We start from the raw sequence: 19,483 nt of genomic DNA on the forward strand, positions 1-19,483 counted from the left end.
CACAATGTGGTTATACCAAAACTTTCTGAGGAGGAGCAATAATTTATCCAATAAACTATCATTCCCCCCCCCCCCCCCCCAAACACTTGCCAAAATTTTTCTTAATCTTCTAGTAATTCTTTTTACCACATTCAAAATGTGTCACTTGTCCACTACTGCTTCAGATTCTTAGCATCATTTGTATATTTCAGGTTTTATCAAATTATATATAGTAGACATTCACTACAGCAAACACCATTAACTACTGAAAATTCCCACCTAAGTCCTCAAAGTGCAATCTAAAGTGAGATTCACTACAGCAAACTATACAAACTATTCTGTATAGTTTGCTGTAGTCAATCTCCACTATCCATATCAAACTATTTTTGCTATCTCTATGAGTTTCCAACAGTGATTATGTGCAATCCATTAATGGCAATATTGATATTGCATCCTTTAGCATTTGTCCATAGCATCTTATTCAGTGGTGCCTTTTCTCTCATACTGTCATATATGAACAACTGGATATCCCCACTGCTACTAAGCCATCTACAATAGCATTAACATGGAAGTTAAACATCATGTATTTTCTGAAACTTTATCTACAAGTGATTATTTCAGTATAAAGGATGATTTGAAATTCAGAGTTCTACAGCTAACAACTTTTGTTATGCATTTAGGTATAAAAATTAAAATAAAAATTAATCATAAAATTTAAATGAATTAGGAAAACAAGCAATACAATTATTTTTATGAGAAGTTATATTTAATCAAGTTACATCATGAACAAATTATAGTGAACTTTTACTTTTAATAAATAAAACATTTAATGGAAAAATAATCACCATATATTTGTTTAGTTTATTGACAACTGTATCATTAGTATACGCATCTTCCATAACCCAGAAATTTATGAACAATTATTTTCCTAGTCATGAATTTTTAAAAATGATTAATGAAATAATTATTTTACAACAAACCAAGAAAAAAAAATTACACTGGTAACCAGTACTGATTGACATAACAGATATTTTCAAAGCCCAGAAAAATTTTAACAATATCAAATAAAAATTACAGTGCTTGTAAAATGATGGCACAGTCACAAATTTAAAACATCATTTACATAGAAAGTTTTTCTAATAGTTTTTTAAAACATAATCCTATCCATATTCTCCATCAGACTCAAGTTGCACATTCAATAATCAATAAACATTACAATGTTCCACGTTCTAAAGATTAAAAAAGATTTTAAAAAATGTGATTGCTTGTATAAAAACCATACAGAATGTACAAATTAATAATTATTTCTATTCCTAATCACAAGAAAAAAATATCAAAATTTCAAGCCCGGCCTTGCACCTAGTCTATATTTCTGTTCAACACTCCATGATTTTGATTTTAAGCGAAAATGTTTAAGATCGTCTTCATGATCCTTATGTACCATTGGTATATATGCAGAAGGTTCACAATGCTCCTACAAATAATAACATCATATTAATGACTCTATCCTCCCTTAAGAAGAATGTATAATATCCTCTACCAAAAGATCAAAATGATTTTTCACTCATTTTGGAAAATTTCATCACAGTTTTGAATTTTTGTTATGACATAAACCACTTGATAGATTTTGATGAAACATGGTATTAGGACACTTACTAAAATTCATTATAAAAATATGGCTTGAGCTATATAAGGATATTATACTTGACAAGAATTATTCAACTGACACAAAGCATCCAATTCAATGTAAAAACTTACTACATCATTTTGTTCACTTCAGTGTCAGAAATATCTAATTTTTGTGATTGTGTTAGCACTATTATATACTTAGTATAGCTTCTCAACTGATATTTCTCATAATAAAGGTTGGAATTAGAGAGCACATTTTTCCATAATGTAAAGCAATATGAGTAAATGTGTGCAAAAAGTGTAAAGAATGTGATGATTTAAAGAATGTTTCAGGTCGTGTGAGTGATATCATTGTCGAAAGTGAGGAACTAGATAACAGCGATATTCGAGGTATGAACGAGGATGTTTGTGAGGTAGTGCCTGATAGCTGTGAGAGTGGCGTTGATAGAATGAATGAAGTTAAGCATACAGGATGATTGAATGAATCATCGGAAAATAAAAATGACGACACAGATGCAATGAGTGAAATAGCTTTATTATGCAGAGCGATACATAGTGTAAACCAGCAACTGGAACGTTGGCAACAATCGTTAACAAGCGTACCGACTAATAATCAAAAGTATAATAGAAAAAAATAAGGGTATGATAGTGAGTGTAAATAAAATGAAAGAGCATGTATTGCATGGAGATTCCTTAGTAAGAGGTGTGTTAGTTGAGAGTTTAACAAAATAGTACCAACCCGGTGCGACCGTAAAGAATGTAAGCGAGTCGATTAGGATGCAAAAACAGCTGGTGAAGGAATTGATAGTGGTAGTGGTAGGATTTGAAAGGAAATAAAAAGGCTATGAGTGAGAATGTGCAGGAATTACTTGAGGTGGCAAAAGAAAAAAGTGAGAGAGTTAGGATGGTGAGTCTGTTGCCACGGCATGACAGTGAAGAGTATAGAAGGAGGGCCATAATTGTTAATGACTTTATGGGTGAATTATGTTTGATGAGTGGTGTGGAATTTGTGGATGTGTGGAATGAGTTCAATGGACGAAAGGATCTGTACAAAATGGATGGATTACATTTGAATGGATTTGGTGTGCGGAGACTTGAAAAGGTGTTGTTGAATGTGGTGGAAGTGAAGTTACAGAACCAGGGAAACTAGAATTATTAAGGGGGGGAGTAGATTTGCAGATTTTAGGGAGACAGTTGAGTGTGTGAATGTGTGTAATATGCCCAAGCGAGTGGAAAAGACCACGAATCAGAATGGGATAGTTAGTATAAGGCATCAAAATAGGGATGGGACAAATCGCTTCTTCAATTCAAGCATATAAATGCCAGAAGTATTAGAAACAAGAGGGAAGAATTTTTGGCCTTGGTTGGCACTTCCAGACCACAAGTTATTGGCATTAGTGAAATATAGCTGACAGAAGATGATACAGCTAGTAGGATTGAATGTGAGGGGGTATGGTGTGTTCAGGAGTGACAGAGAGAATAAAATGGGGGGGAGGTGTTATTGATGATAGTTAATGAGCTACAGCCAAGAAGAATAGAAGTGGAACTTCAGGATAGAGAAAAGAGCACATTTGAGGCTATTTGGTGTGAGATTGAAATTAGTAGAACTAAATATACAGTTGGATGCTGCTATAGACCAGGTGATGGAATAGATGGTAGAGATAGTATGCATAAGCAAATACAAGAAATGAGTGGAAGGAAGGTAATTATTATGGGAGATTTCAACAATGGTAACATTGATTGGAAAGAGAAGATGACACATCGGAGGAGGAATTGGATTTTATGCGGTTATTAAGGGATAACTATCTGCGACAGCATGTAATGAAAAATACTAGGCGTCAGAGAGTGCTTGACCTGGTAATTGCATCTGAGAATTTGACTGTAACGAATATGACCACATTGCCACCAACTGGTGAGAGTGATCACAGGGTCTTGACTTGGGAGGTGGCTAAAGGTGTAGATTTTATAACTAAGATGGTGTACTGTGGAATTATCGGGCTGGTAAGTATGACAAGCTTAGGAGATTGATTGGTTCAATTCCATAGCATGTACAACTATTGATAGTGCATGGGAGGTGGTAAAGAAGTGTTTGCATGAAGATGGCTGACTGTATACCTAGAGTCCGAATAATAAATCAAGTAAGGGTTAAATGGATGAATAACACCATTAAGCTTGAGCTGCAAAAAAAGAAACAACTATGGAGGGAATTAAAGGAGAAAGGTGACCTGCTGGCACATGAACAGTATAAAGTGCAGGCCAGAAGGGTAACGAGTGTGGTAAGAAAAGCAAAAAAAGGTTTATGAAAGAACATTGGCCATGCAGGCTAAGGAGAATCCTAAACAGTTTTTTCAATATGTTGTAAGTAAAAGAAAAAATGTATATGGTAGAATGATTTTAAAGAATGCCGATGGTAGGGAGGTAACCAACTCAGCTCATATAGTTGAATTACTGAGTGAGCATTTTGCAAGAATATATATTCCAGGTGGTGACATTGCAGAAATGAATGAACCAATAGATTATACGGGAATTGTGGTGAATGAAGTGGAGGTGAGTAGTCTATTGCAAAACCTCAATGTCAATACATCTGTGGGATTGGAGGGTATACCAGTTCATGTTGTATATGAAGCTGCTAAAGAATTGTCAGTACCCTTGACCATTTTGTTTAATTTGAGTCTCTGGTCTGGGTTAGTCCCAATGGGGGTGGAAAGAGGGGAAAATAGTTCCACTGCATAAAGGAGGTTCCAAGACTGATGTTGTAAATTACCGACCGATTAGTATATCAGGCATCGATGTCAAGTCTTGGAGAAATTAGTCAAGAGAAGAATACAGGACTGGATAGATGAAAATGGGATACTGTATGGGGGACAACATGGTTTTGTGAAGGGTAGATCATACCTCAGTAACTTGCTTACGTTTTATAACACAGTGATGGCTAAACTGGATAAGGGTAATGGGTTTATTTACAGTGATTCTACTGGTGGAGTAGGATTCAGGAGTGGAGTCCAAAAGATGGCTTGTGACTAGTGGTGTGCCGCAGGGTTCTGTTCTTGGACCACTACTTTTCAATTTGTTCATTAACGATATAGGAAAGGATCTGAGAGAAAGTGTTCACTTGTTTGCTGATGATGCAAAGCTGGGTAGAGCAATTGTGAGTGCACAGGATGTCAAAATTTTGCAGGATGATTTGGATAGTTTTGAGGACTGGACTAGGGAAAATAGATGTCAATTTAATGTAGCAAAATGTAAGGTTATGCATTTTGGAGTGAAAAGATTAGCAGCAGTATATCACATTGGTGGAACCGTACTCCAGGAGATTGATGAGGCCAGGGATTTGGGAGTGTTGGTGGATAGGGAGTTGAAGTTTAGGGGGCACATTGCAAAAGTGGCCAAAACAGTTCATCAAATCACTGGTTGCTGGAAAATACTTTCAAGCAGAGACAAACAGGTTATTGTTCCTCTATATCGAGCCTTGATAAGACCCCATCTAGACTACTGTGTCCAGATATGGGCGCCAGGGTTTCTTCTTGATGGGGAGAAGGTGGAGAGGATCCAGAGACGAGTGACCAAGATGATAGCAGGTCTGTGGAATGAACCTTATGAGAATAGGTTGAAGATTTGTGGGTTACAAAAATTGGTTGATAGGCGGAAAAGGGGTGATATGATTGAGACATTCAAATTACTGAAGGGTTTCTATAGGATTAATCCAGAAGATATTTTTGAGAATAGGATTGGTGGTGGGAGGACTAGGGGCCATACATGGAAGCTGGGCAAGAGTGTAGTTAGCAAGGGTGTTAGAACTAGGTTTTTTACTTGGAGAGTGGTGAATGAGTGGAATAAGTAGCCAGAGTCTGTTGTGGGTGCTATGACTGTGAATGAGTTCAAGGCGAGGTATGATAGATACTGTGTGAATGTCGAATAGTTGCTCTTGACATGATGTTAGGGCCTCCCTCGATGAGTCTGTCGACTCCTTGGAGTTGCCCAAGATAATAATAATACATATGTAAGATCTGTTCTGCATTGTGAGATAAAAAAATGTACACCTCCAGCCAGTTGGCTTAGTGGATACTATTTCCACTTTACAACTAATAGCCTGTAGATCTGTTTCAATGTGACCTGGACATTTGCAAATGGCTTTTTTAGCTGGTAGATGATTTTCATTTCAGTGTGAGACTATAATTCAGATTATCTGAGGACTAAAGTGCCTTGAAAAACTGAAAATTGCACTGCCTGATTTCAAGAACTGAACATACGAGGGTAGTTTGAAAAGTTCTCAGCCTCAACCATAGATGACAACACTATTGGCAAGATTTTTTTTCTAAGTTGGTACGTCTGTCATAAGCATCCATGTGAAGTCATTCTATCAAGCAGTTTTTTTTATACAGCTGTCTGAAGCAAAAGTGTAGCTTGTATCCCTTGAAATGGATAACATTGAATATTGTGCGATTATAAAATTCTTTGTAAAAGAAGGTTTAATGTCAAAAGAAATTCATTCGAAGTTCATAAAAGTTTATGGGCACTCTTCTCCTTCGTTTTCAACAATTAGGAAATGGGCTGCCAAGTTTAAACATGGCCGTACCAGCCTTAAAGATGATCCATATGAAGGATGTCCAAAAAGTGTAACACCACCAGAAATTGTTGATCAAGTGCATGATATGGTTGGATGATTAGCGAGTCAAAGTGTGTGAAATTACTCAGACTATAGGCATTTCAAAAGTACACATAGAATATATTTAGCATGAAGAATTGCAAATGAAAAAGCTTGGGGCAAGATGGGTGCTGCGCTTGCTCACAGAAGATCCCAAACGCACTCACATGAAAATCTCTGAACAGTGCTTCAAGCATTTTAACAAGAGTAAAACTGTTTTTGTTTTATTACTATGGATGAGACTTAGATTCACCATGACGTACCAGAATCCAAACAGCAGTCAAAACAGTGGACAGAAGCCGGTTGTTCAGCACCAAAGAAAACAAAGTAATTGTTAATTCTTCACCACAAAGATTAATGAAAATTAACTATTATTTAGATATTGGTCAAGTGTACGTGAATAACTAATTTAATTACCAACTAGTTTCGCTCGCTTGTGCAGTTGGCTTCTTCAGGGTACAATCAGGAAAGCAAAGAAATGCAAATTACAAGCTATACGTTAACTGACAATTATATTTCAATAACAAAATAGTAGTGTGCGTGTCGCGGATTCATGATTTACTTGTTGAGATGCATTTTGTAGTTTGCACTAAAGTTCATTTCTTGTGTGTTTATTGATCTAATTAAAGCCTTCCATATATCTGGTAGGAATAAACCCTGGTTCCTGTTGAGGTTATTTTTGGAACAAGAGGCAGTTTCTTTGAAGATTCTGGAATGGTAGTTTTCCTCTATATGTGGCATAAGACTTTTATTCCATCCAGTGATATGGTTGTTTGTAGAGAAGTGGGAAGAAAGACAAGAAATATCTTGTCTGTTGTTTCTAACATAGCTGATGTGTTCCTTTTGTCTTACTACGAAGCTTCTTGACGTCTAACCAATATAACTTAGACCACAGGAACAAGGGATGTTATAAACTCCTGCATGTTTGTAGAAAGGATTGAAATCTTTTGGTGATCTTAGAAATTTCTAGATAGTTTCAACTGGCTTGAAGATCACTCTAATATTGTGTGGTTTTAGGAGGCGAGCTAGTTTTTTGGAGATAGTACAAATGTATGGAATAGTTCATCATCATCATCATCATCAAATTCCTGCCATGTACCCTCAAGGGGTGTACAGGATATGATAGTACTACATGAAAAAAAAATTACATCATTATTAATTTCCTATCTACAATTTTCCTCCAAATCAGTCTGTTACTTGTCAAGACTCCAACATTATCAGAACTTATATTTCTGTCGTCTAAAGCACTTTGTACTGTATCAATCCACCTATATCTTGGTCTTCCTCTGGGTCGTTTTGCTGCCAACCTGGCAGAGAACACTTGTTTTGCTAATCTTTCCTCGCCCATTCTGTTTAAGTGACCATACCACCTGAGATTAGCTCTGCTAACACATTCCTGGATGCTGACAATGTCAAGTTCTTTCCTAATATCCTCGTTTTTAATATGATATTGCCATTGATGCCATCTGTTCACGCCTATAATCTTTCTCAGGACTCTCATATCTGTGGTCTCTAGTCTTTGGTCAAGTGTTTTACTTCTGACCCAGCTCTCAGATCCATAAGTTAAAACTGGTTTAAACACTGTCTTGTATACAGCTAATTTAGTGTTCCGACTAATTTCTCTCTTATTCCATATGAATTTATTCAATTGACTTCCCACCATACCAGCTTTGCTAATTCTGTTGTCTATTTCTATATTTAATTTACCATCTTCAGTAAAAATCGTGCCTAAATAGCTGAAATGTTTTACATGTTCCACAGGTTCTCCATTCACAACACAGTTGACATTTTCAATGATTCTGCCTATTTTCATTGTCTTTGTCTTTTTATTGCTGACCTATATCTATTACAACTAATTCCGACTAATTTCTCTCTTATTCCATATGAATTTATTCAATTGACTTCCCACCATACCAGCTTTGCTGATTCTGTTGTCTATTTCTATATTTAATTTACCATCTTCAGTAAAAATCGTGCCTAAATAGCTGAAATGTTTTACATGTTCCACAGGTTCTCCATTCACAACACAGTTGACATTTTCAATGATTCTGCCTATTTTCATTGTCTTTGTCTTTTTATTGCTGACCTATATCTATTACAACTAATTCCGACTAATTTCTCTCTTATTCCATATGAATTTATTCAATTGACTTCCCACCATACCAGCTTTGCTGATTCTGTTGTCTATTTCTATATTTAATTTACCATCTTCAGTAAAAATCGTGCCTAAATAGCTGAAATGTTTTACATGTTCCACAGGTTCTCCATTCACAACACAGTTGACATTTTCAATGATTCTGCCTATTTTCATTGTCTTTGTCTTTTTATTGCTGACCTATATTTATTACTATATCTATTACAACAGCTATTCAATTTAGTCAGAGAATCTTGCAGACTTGTAGCAGATTTATTTAGAAGTATAACATCATCTGCATAAAGCAAAGAGCTGACATCAACATCTCCAATTTTGATATCATGTTTAATACCATTTTCCTTCATAATGTGATCCATATAGATAATGAATAACAGAGGAGATAATGTACATCCTTGTCTCACACCAGATTTAACATTAAACCATCTTCCTGTACTTCCTTCAATTCTAACTGCTGACTTACAACTCAAATAAAGACTAAGTATTGCTTGATATAATACCCCATTGACACCATATAACTCCAGCATATCGAATAGCTTCTCTCTTGGCACCTTGTCATATGCCTTTTCCAAATCGACAAAACTTAAATACAGATCTTTCTTATATTCCCATGCTTTCTCGACTATTTGTCGTAAAGTGAAGATCCGATCCTGACAGCCTCTATTTGGCCTGAATCCAGCTTGTTCTTCACCAAGCTTTTCTTCCACAATTCTTCTCAACCGTTTCTCAAGTATACTGGCATAGATCTTGCCAGGAACACTCAGTAGGGAAATACCTTTGTAATTCTCACATGCAGTTTTATTTCCCTTTTTATATATGGGTACTATTAGAGCTCTACTCCAATCATCAGGAATTCGTCCCTCTGTCCAGGCTTTCTAAACTATGCAGTGCAGGCACTGTAAGACTATTATACCACCATACTTCAGCATTTCTGGTCGAATATCATCTACTCCTGCTGCCTTTCCACATTTCAAGCCTTTGACGGCTTTTTCTACTTCAAGTATGGATATATATTCCTGACTGCATGCCTGGTCAGTGTTTTTTACCACTATGCTGTCATCACTGCTTGTTTCATTTAGCAGTTTTTCAAAGTAATTACACCATACTTCAAGGATATCTTTTTCTCCCGTTTTCATGTCACCTTTATCATCTCTAATTCCTTTTACAGCACTCTTTCCTCCATTCTTAAGCTTCTTCAACAACCTCCAGAATATTTTGCCACCTTCTTGATATTTATTTTCTATATTCTTGCCAAAGTCCTCCCATGACTTTTGTTTAGCTAGTTTTACACAGTTTTTAGCATTCTTGCATTTGTCTCTATATTCTCTAAGAGCACAAGCTGACTTATTTGACAGGAACTATTGATATGCTTTCTTCTTTTTCTTCACTGCCTCTTTAACTACCTGTGTCCACCAGGGAGTTCTGATTTTTTTATCCTTACAGACAACCTCACCACATGCCTCTTTGGCAGAATCAATCAATGTTTTCTTCAGAGTTTGCCACTGAATCTCCAAGGTTTGATTCCTGTTCTCAAACTCTGTCATTTCCTTTTCAATAATCTTTCTGTATTTTAGTCTACAGTTCACATCTGAGAGCTGCTCAACTTTTATTCGCTTTAAAACTTTCTTACATGTTATTCTTTTCAATATTAAATTCAATTTTATCCTGCTCAAGACTAAATAGTGATCACTTCCAATTTCAAATTCTCTGTACACTCTGGTGTCCTGGGAGAAAACATCACTATCAACAATAACATAGTCAATGAGACTTTTCTTATTCCTAGTCTCTTCTCTCTATGTGAATTTGTGCACATTTTTATGTTGGAACATGGTGTTAGTAATAACCAGTCCATGTCCTGAGCAGAAATCCAACAGATATTTGCCATTATTATTAGCTTTGCTCTTTTCTCCAAATTTTCCCAAAATATTTTTGTATGTCTCATAATCATTTTCTACTCTGCTATTTCGATCCCCAACAAGGACCAACTTTTCATTTTTCATTGTGTCTGTTACTTGTCAAGACTCCAACATTATCAGAACTTATATTTCTGTCGTTGATTGTTGATGACATCTTTATCATTTGGAACCACAAAAAGGAAGAGCTATTAGATTACCTAAACAAAATCAATATGTTCCACCATACTATCAAATTCACACTAGATCTTGAAAAGGACAAATAACTACCATTCCTAGACATCATAATAAAGAAAAAAGAAAATAACAGTGTCAACTTATCAGTTTATAGAAAACCTACAAATACTGGACATTATCTAAACTTTAGCTTTTCACACCACATCTCCCAAAAACTCAGCATTATTCATATGTTAAACAAAAGAGCTATACAATTCACCACGGACCATAATGATCTACAAGAAGAATTAAATAAAATATGAAACGATCTCCTCCTAAATGGCTACCCTAGAGGACTTGTTAACAAGATTCTCTTCTCTGACATACCACAAAGACAACGTGATGACACCCAATATACAACTATTATAACTATTCTATACGTTGGTACCATATCTAAAAAACTAGCTCGCCTCCTAAAACCACACAATATTAGTGACCTTCAAGCCAGTTGAAACTATCCAGAAATTTCTAAGATCACCAAAAGATTTCAATCCTTTCTATAAACATGCAGAAGTTTATAACATCCCTTGTTCCTGTGGTCTAAGTTACATTGGTCAGACGTCTAGAAGCTTCAAAGTGAGACAAAAGGAACACATCAGCTATGTTAGAAACAACAGACAAGATATTTCTGGCCTTTCTTCCCACTTCTCTACAACCAACCACATCACTGAATGGAATAAAAGTCTTATGCCATATATAGAGGAAAACTACCGTTCCAGAATCTTCAAAGAAACTGCTACAGTCGTTCGTGCCACAATAACCTCAACAGGAACCAGGGTTTAATCCTACCAGATATATGGAAGGCTTTAATTAGATCAATAAACACACAAGAAATGAACTTTAGTGCAAACTACAAAATGCATCTCAACAAGTAAATCATGTATCCGCAACACGCACACTACTATTTTGTTATTGAAATAGAATGGTCAGTTAACGTATAGCTTGTAATTTTTATTTCTTTGCTTTCCTGATTGTAACCTGAAGAAGCCGACAGCACAAGCTTGCGAAACTAGTTGGTAATTAAATTAGTTATTCACCTACACTTGACCAATATCTAAATAATGGTTAATTTTCATTAAAAGAAAGTTCCATCAGCAGGAAAGATCATGGCATCAGTGTTTTGGGGATGCTAAAGGCATTTTGTTTATTAATTATCTTGAAAAAGGTAAAACAATAACCAGGGAATATTATTCCGATCTTTTAACCAGATGAGACGAAAAAATTCGTGAGAAAAGACCCGGTTTGCAGAAGAAAAAAATCATCTTTCATCAGGACAATGCATCTGCCCACAAAGGTGTTTTAGCAATGGGAAAATTAAGGGATCTGCACTATGAATTGTTGGAACATCTACCCTATTCCCCAGATTCAGCTCCCTCTGACTTCTATCTCTTCCCAAAACTAAAACTCTTCTTTGCTGGTCAGCATTTTTCTTCGAATCAAGAGGTGATTGCAGCTGTAGAGGGGTAATTTGCAGATCTTACTGAGAACCACTACAGGGATGGGATAATGGCACTGGAGCATCGCTGGAACAAATGTATTAGTCTTAAGGGAGATTATGTTGAAAAATAAAAATAATTTTGAAATTATAAATTTGTTTTTTTCATTGTTAGGCCACCATTTCAGACAACCCTCATACAACGATTAGTACTTACTAAGTAAGTACTGAAGCAAGTGGCTAGTCATGAAGATATTTCACATGCAGAATTTTCTTATCAATCCCATGTATGAGAGGTTGAAAAAACTGTCAGAAGGAATAAAAAAAAAAAAAAAAAAAGAAAAAAAAGAAAAAAAGGAGGGGAACAAGAAGTTGGTTTGAAATGTTTGGAGCTGGATAGTAATAGGTGTTGACTTGCAAGTTCTCATGGGCTCGAAGGAAATTGGAGGAATGGTGTTAATAAGTTCATTGTAATAGTGCCCATGAAAAGCATGTAGAAGATGCACATATTGAGAAACAGTACATGTATAAGATAGTGACTGAAGTGAAACTATGACATAAGGGTAACTGATTAACCATACTTTTCTATCTTGATGGCATTGAGAATTTTTAGAGAGAGGCTTTTGATGCATCCATCCATAGATGAAAACAATTTTCTAAGGTGGGACAAATCATAGATTTATACAGTGATGATGTTGTACACTGAGAAATAATATCTTAAGATGAAAAAAAATACCTAGATTACTTTAATATAAAGAGCCAATAGGCTTCATTTCGGCGATATAAATATTACTTAAATTTAGGGGATATTAAATCCCACATTGTTTTAAAACCGAATAAGAAACTCAAAGATTGGAATCAGAGAGTTTCATGCCGAATATAGTATAATAAACTATAAAGTATCGGTGACTACTAGCGTGAGTTAATGCAAGTAGTCCAAGTACGTAGTACAAGCTCGGGCAACTCGCAGCAAAGGTGGATAAAGTTCTGATCGCTATTCTTGGTATTTTCCATAATGTAAAAACACATTTCCTAGGAAATGTATGCTGTTATTACATTATGGTGGGAGGTCACTACTCAGACCGGTTTCAGCCTTTATTGAGGCTTCATCAGTGAGTATCTAGACCAAATTAATAATACCAAAGGGTATAGCGAAAAGAACTTATATACTCTGCTATACGAGTTGTCAAAAAGCTGCACTCATTAAGTTACTTTAATATAAAGAGCCAATAGGCTTCGTTTTGGCGATATAAACATTATTTAAATTTAGGGGATATTAAATCCCACATTGTTTTAAAACCAAATAAGAAACTCAAAGATTGGAATCAGAGTTTCATGCCGAATATAGTATAATAAACTATAAAGTATCGGCGACTACTAGCGTGAGCTAATGTAAGTAGTCCAAGTACGTTGTACAAGCTCGGGCAACTCGCAGCAAAGGTGGGTAAAGTTCTGATCGCTATTCTTGGTATTTTCCATAATGTAAAAACACATTTCCTAGGAAATGTACTGTTATTACATTATGGTGGGAGATTCCAATCTGATTCCAATCTTTGAGTTTCTTATCAGTTTTAAAACAATGTGGGATTTAATATCCATTAAATTAAAATAAGACACCTAGAATTTTGGATACAGAGGAGGCTATCGATGAGATGTGCAGATGGCTATGTAAGTCCACAGGAAAGATATTTGAACTTTGTGGAGATATAGGTATTATCAGAAGTGATGGGAAGTGAAATATGGTTTTACTTGCCTGCAGTAAATAGTAGATGATTATGTTTCGACAGCACTCAAGTTGATAAGGCCTACTTATTTAAGGATCAAAGCTAGACAACCAGGAGGATACATCTGTGTAACTTTTTAAGTAATGCAGAGAACAAACAGATCTTCTGACCTTATGTCCATTTCTTATCTTCTTGGGAATTAGGTAAACAGACTGTATTTTGTATTGACTTAAATCAAAATACAATGATGGTAATAAAAAGAAAAGTCATGTCGGCCAGAGTGTTGTCTGGTTAAACAAGAGCTACTGCTGTACTCACCAGGGAAGTAGGGTGAACAATATTCAGAAACAGTAGAATTCAAGATAGGCACCATCAGCATAAGCAGTATCAACAGATAAGTACCATGTTGGCATAAATGTTTTAATACATTTACTGCCAGTAGTCTAAAGTGCAAACTTGCTACCAGTGCAATAAGGTTATTAATATTTTTTCTTCAAAAATATATTTGTTGATACATTTTTCATTTTGCCACTGCAACTATGAACTATTTTTTTTAATAAAAAACGTTTTCAGAGACTTTGTGTGATTATATTATTATATATATTATATAATATTACTGCTAACTATGAAATATGAGATATTTCATAGTTAGCAGTAAATGTTCATGTTCAGAGCCTCCAAGAGGGCGCGACGTTTCACATAACTGTGTTAAAATGCATGGTTTTAATTCTCGTAATAATAAAACAATGATAAAGGATAATGGCATATCGAGAATGATACTGTTTTGTTTTAGACAGACGGCTACACTCTTTAGGTCGCCGTGAGTTGCCAGAAGACACCGATTCTCTCGGAGTGGATTGCTGTAGTTATATCGGGTGATGACTTCAATAGGCGTTCGTGCAAGGTTGTTGAAGTTGGCTGGGCTAGCGCTAGCTAGTAATTGCATTCACAGTAACGTTCCCTGCCAGAATGCTTCATTCTTGTTAGTATTTTGATACACGAAGGTTTTGCGATTGTTTGTAAAGTGTGCAACTGTATAGGGCAGGTCGTACACTAAAAAATAAAAGTAAGTATTCTTATTAATTTGATTTTTTAATTATTAAAATTATATTTTTAATAATAAAAAAATTGAACCAACAGAAATGTATCACCATAAATCTGGAAATCAAAAACGAAAGGAGAAAAGGGATCATGAGAAGGCAAAAGAAGAATTAAAAAACAAGCATTTACTACTGAAATATTTGAAGACGGAAGAACACTAAGATATTGAAATTTCAAGTAAACAATGTGCTAATAGTTTAACTGCTGACAAAAGTAATAAAGAATCTTCTTCACCTGGACCTGCAGCAGCTAACTCTGAAGTGAACACTGAAATAGATGCTAGGGACAATTTAAACCTTGAAAATAAAGAATAATTTAAATAATAAACAATAAAAATTCACTTTTTATTTAATGTTTGTATTTTGTATGGTATGTAATGTATTGAATTTTGAATTTATTGTACACTTTTTTTAAATAAATGTTTAATGTTTTATATGATTTTTTTTTTTATTAAACAAAGTTGATGCACTTTTTTAAGTGGGACCCGGACCACAGACTTGTCACCGGTCCGGAAATTTCTCTCAGCAGCCCTGAACATGTTAATGAAACAAAAACGCACATAAAAAACGGAGAATTTTTTCTAGCTAAACAATGACATATTCAGGAAATAAGGAATCAGAAAAAGGAAGGAATAGCTAAGGTATCAACCTAAACAAAAACATAACATTCTGGAATGGCAGGCAATTTCAAGTAGAATGATGTGGAGGGAAAAAAAAAAATTGAAATTGGAGATTGGACAATGTGACTTCTTTGTGCCTATGGTCTTACACAGAGTTCTATTAAGGAAATGGAGAAATTTTTTGAGTCATTAGAGAATACTGCTTTCGTAAGGGTAAATGAAAACACAGATCTTACTGAAGCTCTGAAAATCAGAGTAGGAAATGAATACCAGACATAGATAAACATTTCTCAGAAAATCTGGAGAAAAGAGCAAGATAATAATAATGGTAAGTGACTGCTGGATTTCTGTTTAGGAACATGAATAGATTACCATTACCTTTGTGGAGATCTAGCTAAAGATGTGCAAACATTCACATGGAAAGAAGAGAGAAGAAACAAGAAAAGTATTTTCAACTATGTTGTTGATGATAGTGATATCTTTGCTCTGGATCGGAATAGAAGAGTATTTTTATTTTTTAATATCTGATGTACACACACGCATACATATGAAGAGTAACAAAACCCACAGCAGATCAATACAGTGTGTGGGAAAGAGGAAAAGAAGAAAGGAGAAATCTGTTAATTTTTTTTTTATATGAAAAGTTGAAGGTTGTATTCTTTACGGAAGGCAGAGTGGAGATATTTCAAAGAATAGAATGAAAGAGGAAGCCATGAAGTTGGTTCAGTGATTTCCAAGATGGACTGCAAAAGGGTGTTGGTCAGCAGTGGCTTTCATTTTCATGATTTTGAAAGGAAAGTGAAGGAACAATAGTGGCCAATTCAGCAGAGCATAGTCCATTAAAGTATCAATAGAGGAGGCACAAAGCAGAAACTGAACATCTGTGAGAGAGACTGAAGTGGATATATGAGAAAGGGATCACTAATTAACCAGATTGCTCTCTTCTCGGTAGAACTGAGCAATCTTAGAGAGAATTATGGTGCACCACCCCAAATATGGGAGCAATATTCCATGGTTGGTGGATTTGGGATTTGTATAGAGTTAGTAGATGTGAAGTAGTTTCTTGTGCAAAAAAGTATACCAAATTTTTTTGGTGACTGAAGAAACTTAGTTGAAATGTGCTTATGTCAGGAGAGGATGGAGGTATAGGTCAGTCTAAAAAGGAAAATCTGATCATGTTTAAATATCTGCGTATTATTTGAAAGTAAGAAGGAAGGATGTAAGCTCTTTCTTGTGAGAGATCAGACAAGACTGAGTTCTGGTGGCATTTAAGTCTACAAGGGTTGTCCTTGGCTCGTTGAGATATAGCTAGGAGGTCGGAGTTCAGGCCACTTCCCACCCCCCCCCCCCCCCACCCCCCCCCCCCCCCACCCCCCCCCCCCCCCACCCCCCCCCCCCCCCACCCCCCCCCCCCCCCACCCCCCCCCCCCCCCACCCCCCCCCCCCCCCACCCCCCCCCCCCCCCACCCCCCCCCCCCCCCACCCCCCCCCCCCCCCACCCCCCCCCCCCCCCACCCCCCCCCCCCCCCACCCCCCCCCCCCCCCACCCCCCCCCCCCCCCACCCCCCCCCCCCCCCACCCCCCCCCCCCCCCACCCCCCCCCCCCCCCACCCCCCCCCCCCCCCACCCCCCCCCCCCCCCACCCCCCCCCCCCCCCACCCCCCCCCCCCCCCACCCCCCCCCCCCCCCACCCCCCCCCCCCCCCACCCCCCCCCCCCCCCACCCCCCCCCCCCCCCACCCCCCCCCCCCCCCACCCCCCCCCCCCCCCACCCCCCCCCCCCCCCACCCCCCCCCCCCCCCACCCCCCCCCCCCCCCACCCCCCCCCCCCCCCAGAAATATAAGATCTGATAATGTCAGAGTCTTGACAGGTATAGTTCGCCCACCGATTAGAGATCCCTCGACACTTCTGCACATGTCAGAAAAAGGAGAATCCATTCCGATAATAGGGTAATCAATGAGTCTTCTGGGATGAATTTGTTTATTATTACAGGTTGGAAAATTTAGCTTTTCTTTTACGAACATTGCTTAAAATTTTTAAAATGCAACTATTTTGTTTGTATAACAGTTGGAAAAATGTACGTAGAGTATTAACAAAATTAAAAAAAAAATAGCATTAAACAAAAATATAACTAAGTTTATTTTTAAGAAAGTTTTCTATAAAATAAAAATAATTATACAGAAAACCAGAAATTTTTCCAAATGAATTAGATATTCTAAACTTACAGTTGAGAGAACTGACACACTTTAATGTCTTAAACCGATTAATTATTTATGACTTGTTGCGACTATTTTAACAAACCCATGCAAAAAAAATGTTGGAAAAAAAACCATTATCAAATCCTTTTAATCTTCAGAGTCATGTGAATCGGTGTCCGAATCGCCATCACTTTCACTTAAACTGATCACCAAAGGTTCATATAATTCTTTGATAATTCCGTCTCTGTCCCACTACATATTTTCCAATGAGGTGACATGAGAGCAATATTTCCCCCAGTTTTGAACTGTAATACTTTCAATCGCCTGTTCTGGAGGCTTAAAAAGTTTTGACATGTCAATATTTCATTATGTTGCGATGGCGAATGAAACTTTTCACTTCTGCCCAAACATACTCAACAGCATTAATATCGCAATGATATGGTGGTAGCCTCAAAGTTAGAAATCCATGCTCTTTGAGCATCATGTCAAATTTATATAGTTTAGTTATGGCCGAGTTTCTTTTGACCAAATTAAGCAATTCAATTTTTCGCATATCTGGGGAATGAGAAATGTTATTTGCACAGAGCCAATCCATAAGAACTTGCTTAGACCAATTTGGAACTTTGTTTAATCGAATAGAGTGATATGAAGATTTATTAATTATAACAGCAGCATTTTTAGGAAGGTTTGGAATCAGCTTTTCTTCAGACCACTTTTTGAAGATCGTAGAATTCATTTGCCCATGGTAATCTCCAATAGTTGAATTGGCTTTGTATAGTAAGTTTAAATTTGGTAAAAAACCCATTTCTCCACCCGCACACAAAATTATTATGTGCCGCGAGACATTTCCGGTTTGTAGCACTCCACATTCTTCTTTAGACTGCCAACATTTTCCATAAGTTAAATTACTACCAATCCAAGTTTCATCTAGATACACAATTGGTCTTTTCTTCTCCCTGAAACGCCTTATTGCTCTCAAATACTGCGTTCTAGATAAAACAATGTCACTTCGCTCCATGATAAGTTTCCTTTTATTCTGGGACTTTTTAAAACAAAATCTGATTTCATAAAGTATTTTCCTTAAAGTTTCTCTTTTCAAAGGAAAATTAATTTTTTCTTTAAGCACAGGAATCAATTTCGGAACAGTTGGCACTCTTTTCTCGACCACGTAAAATTCGTGAGTAGTTCTTCTTATAACGTCTACATCAAAATCATTCAAAGCTACGGTTTCGATGGTTTTCTTTCTCTGGAGCTTTTTTTTTAGGAGATTTAAATTTTGGCTTTCCTTCACCTTTTGATTCCCTACAAATTCTTTTAACAGTCGACCCTGATATGCCCGCAATTGCACTTGCATGTTTTATGACTTGAGAAAGGGGAACAAGGAGACGATTATTTTTTGCAGAATGTCAGCACATTATTCAATATTCTTTTGCAAGAGCTACTGAAATGTTTAACAACAGAACTTCTTGACTGTACTGGATCCATCATACAAATTAATAATAAAAAAATAATGCAAAAAAGCGACAACAAGAATCAAGCTAGTACTAGTACAGCGACAGACAAGAAAGCACGTGATTTTGCATGTTGGCGAACAATTCATACATCCTTCATTTCTTTCTCCTCTTCAGCATGAATCGACTATTCTTGGCAAAATGCCAAGGAGAGACTTACAAATGGCAGGTGAACTATAACAGATTGATTTGGAGGAAAATTGTGGATAGCAAGTTCGTAATGATGGAAGTTTTTCATGTAGTACTATCATATCCTGTACACCCCCCCTTAAGCATAAATGTCAGGAATTTGATGATGATCATAATGATACACACAGTTTTTTTTTTACAGCTACCACTTAATGAAATAAGTGGTAGCTGT

The 19,483-nt window shown here is 36.7% G+C and overlaps 1 protein-coding gene across 2 annotated transcripts in view; it reads right to left on the minus strand.

Moving 5' to 3' along the window:
• Positions 1–862: 862 nt before the first annotated feature.
• Positions 863–19,483, minus strand: part of LOC150099876 (M-phase inducer phosphatase-like) — a 399,908-nt gene continuing 381,287 nt past the window's right edge. For both annotated transcript variants that reach the window (XM_090404127.1, XM_090404129.1), the window contains exon 13: positions 863–1,453. In XM_090404127.1, coding sequence (XP_090260253.1) covers positions 1,313–1,453 — 141 coding nt within the window. In that variant the 3' untranslated portion in view covers positions 863–1,312. The remainder of the gene's footprint in view (positions 1,454–19,483) is intronic.

This window comes from Typopeltis vanoorti, chromosome 14 (assembly GCF_054136105.1).
Source record: "Typopeltis vanoorti isolate ZY-2024b chromosome 14, IOZ_Tvanoo_1.0, whole genome shotgun sequence".
NCBI classification, from domain to species: Eukaryota; Metazoa; Arthropoda; class Arachnida; order Uropygi; family Thelyphonidae; genus Typopeltis; species Typopeltis vanoorti.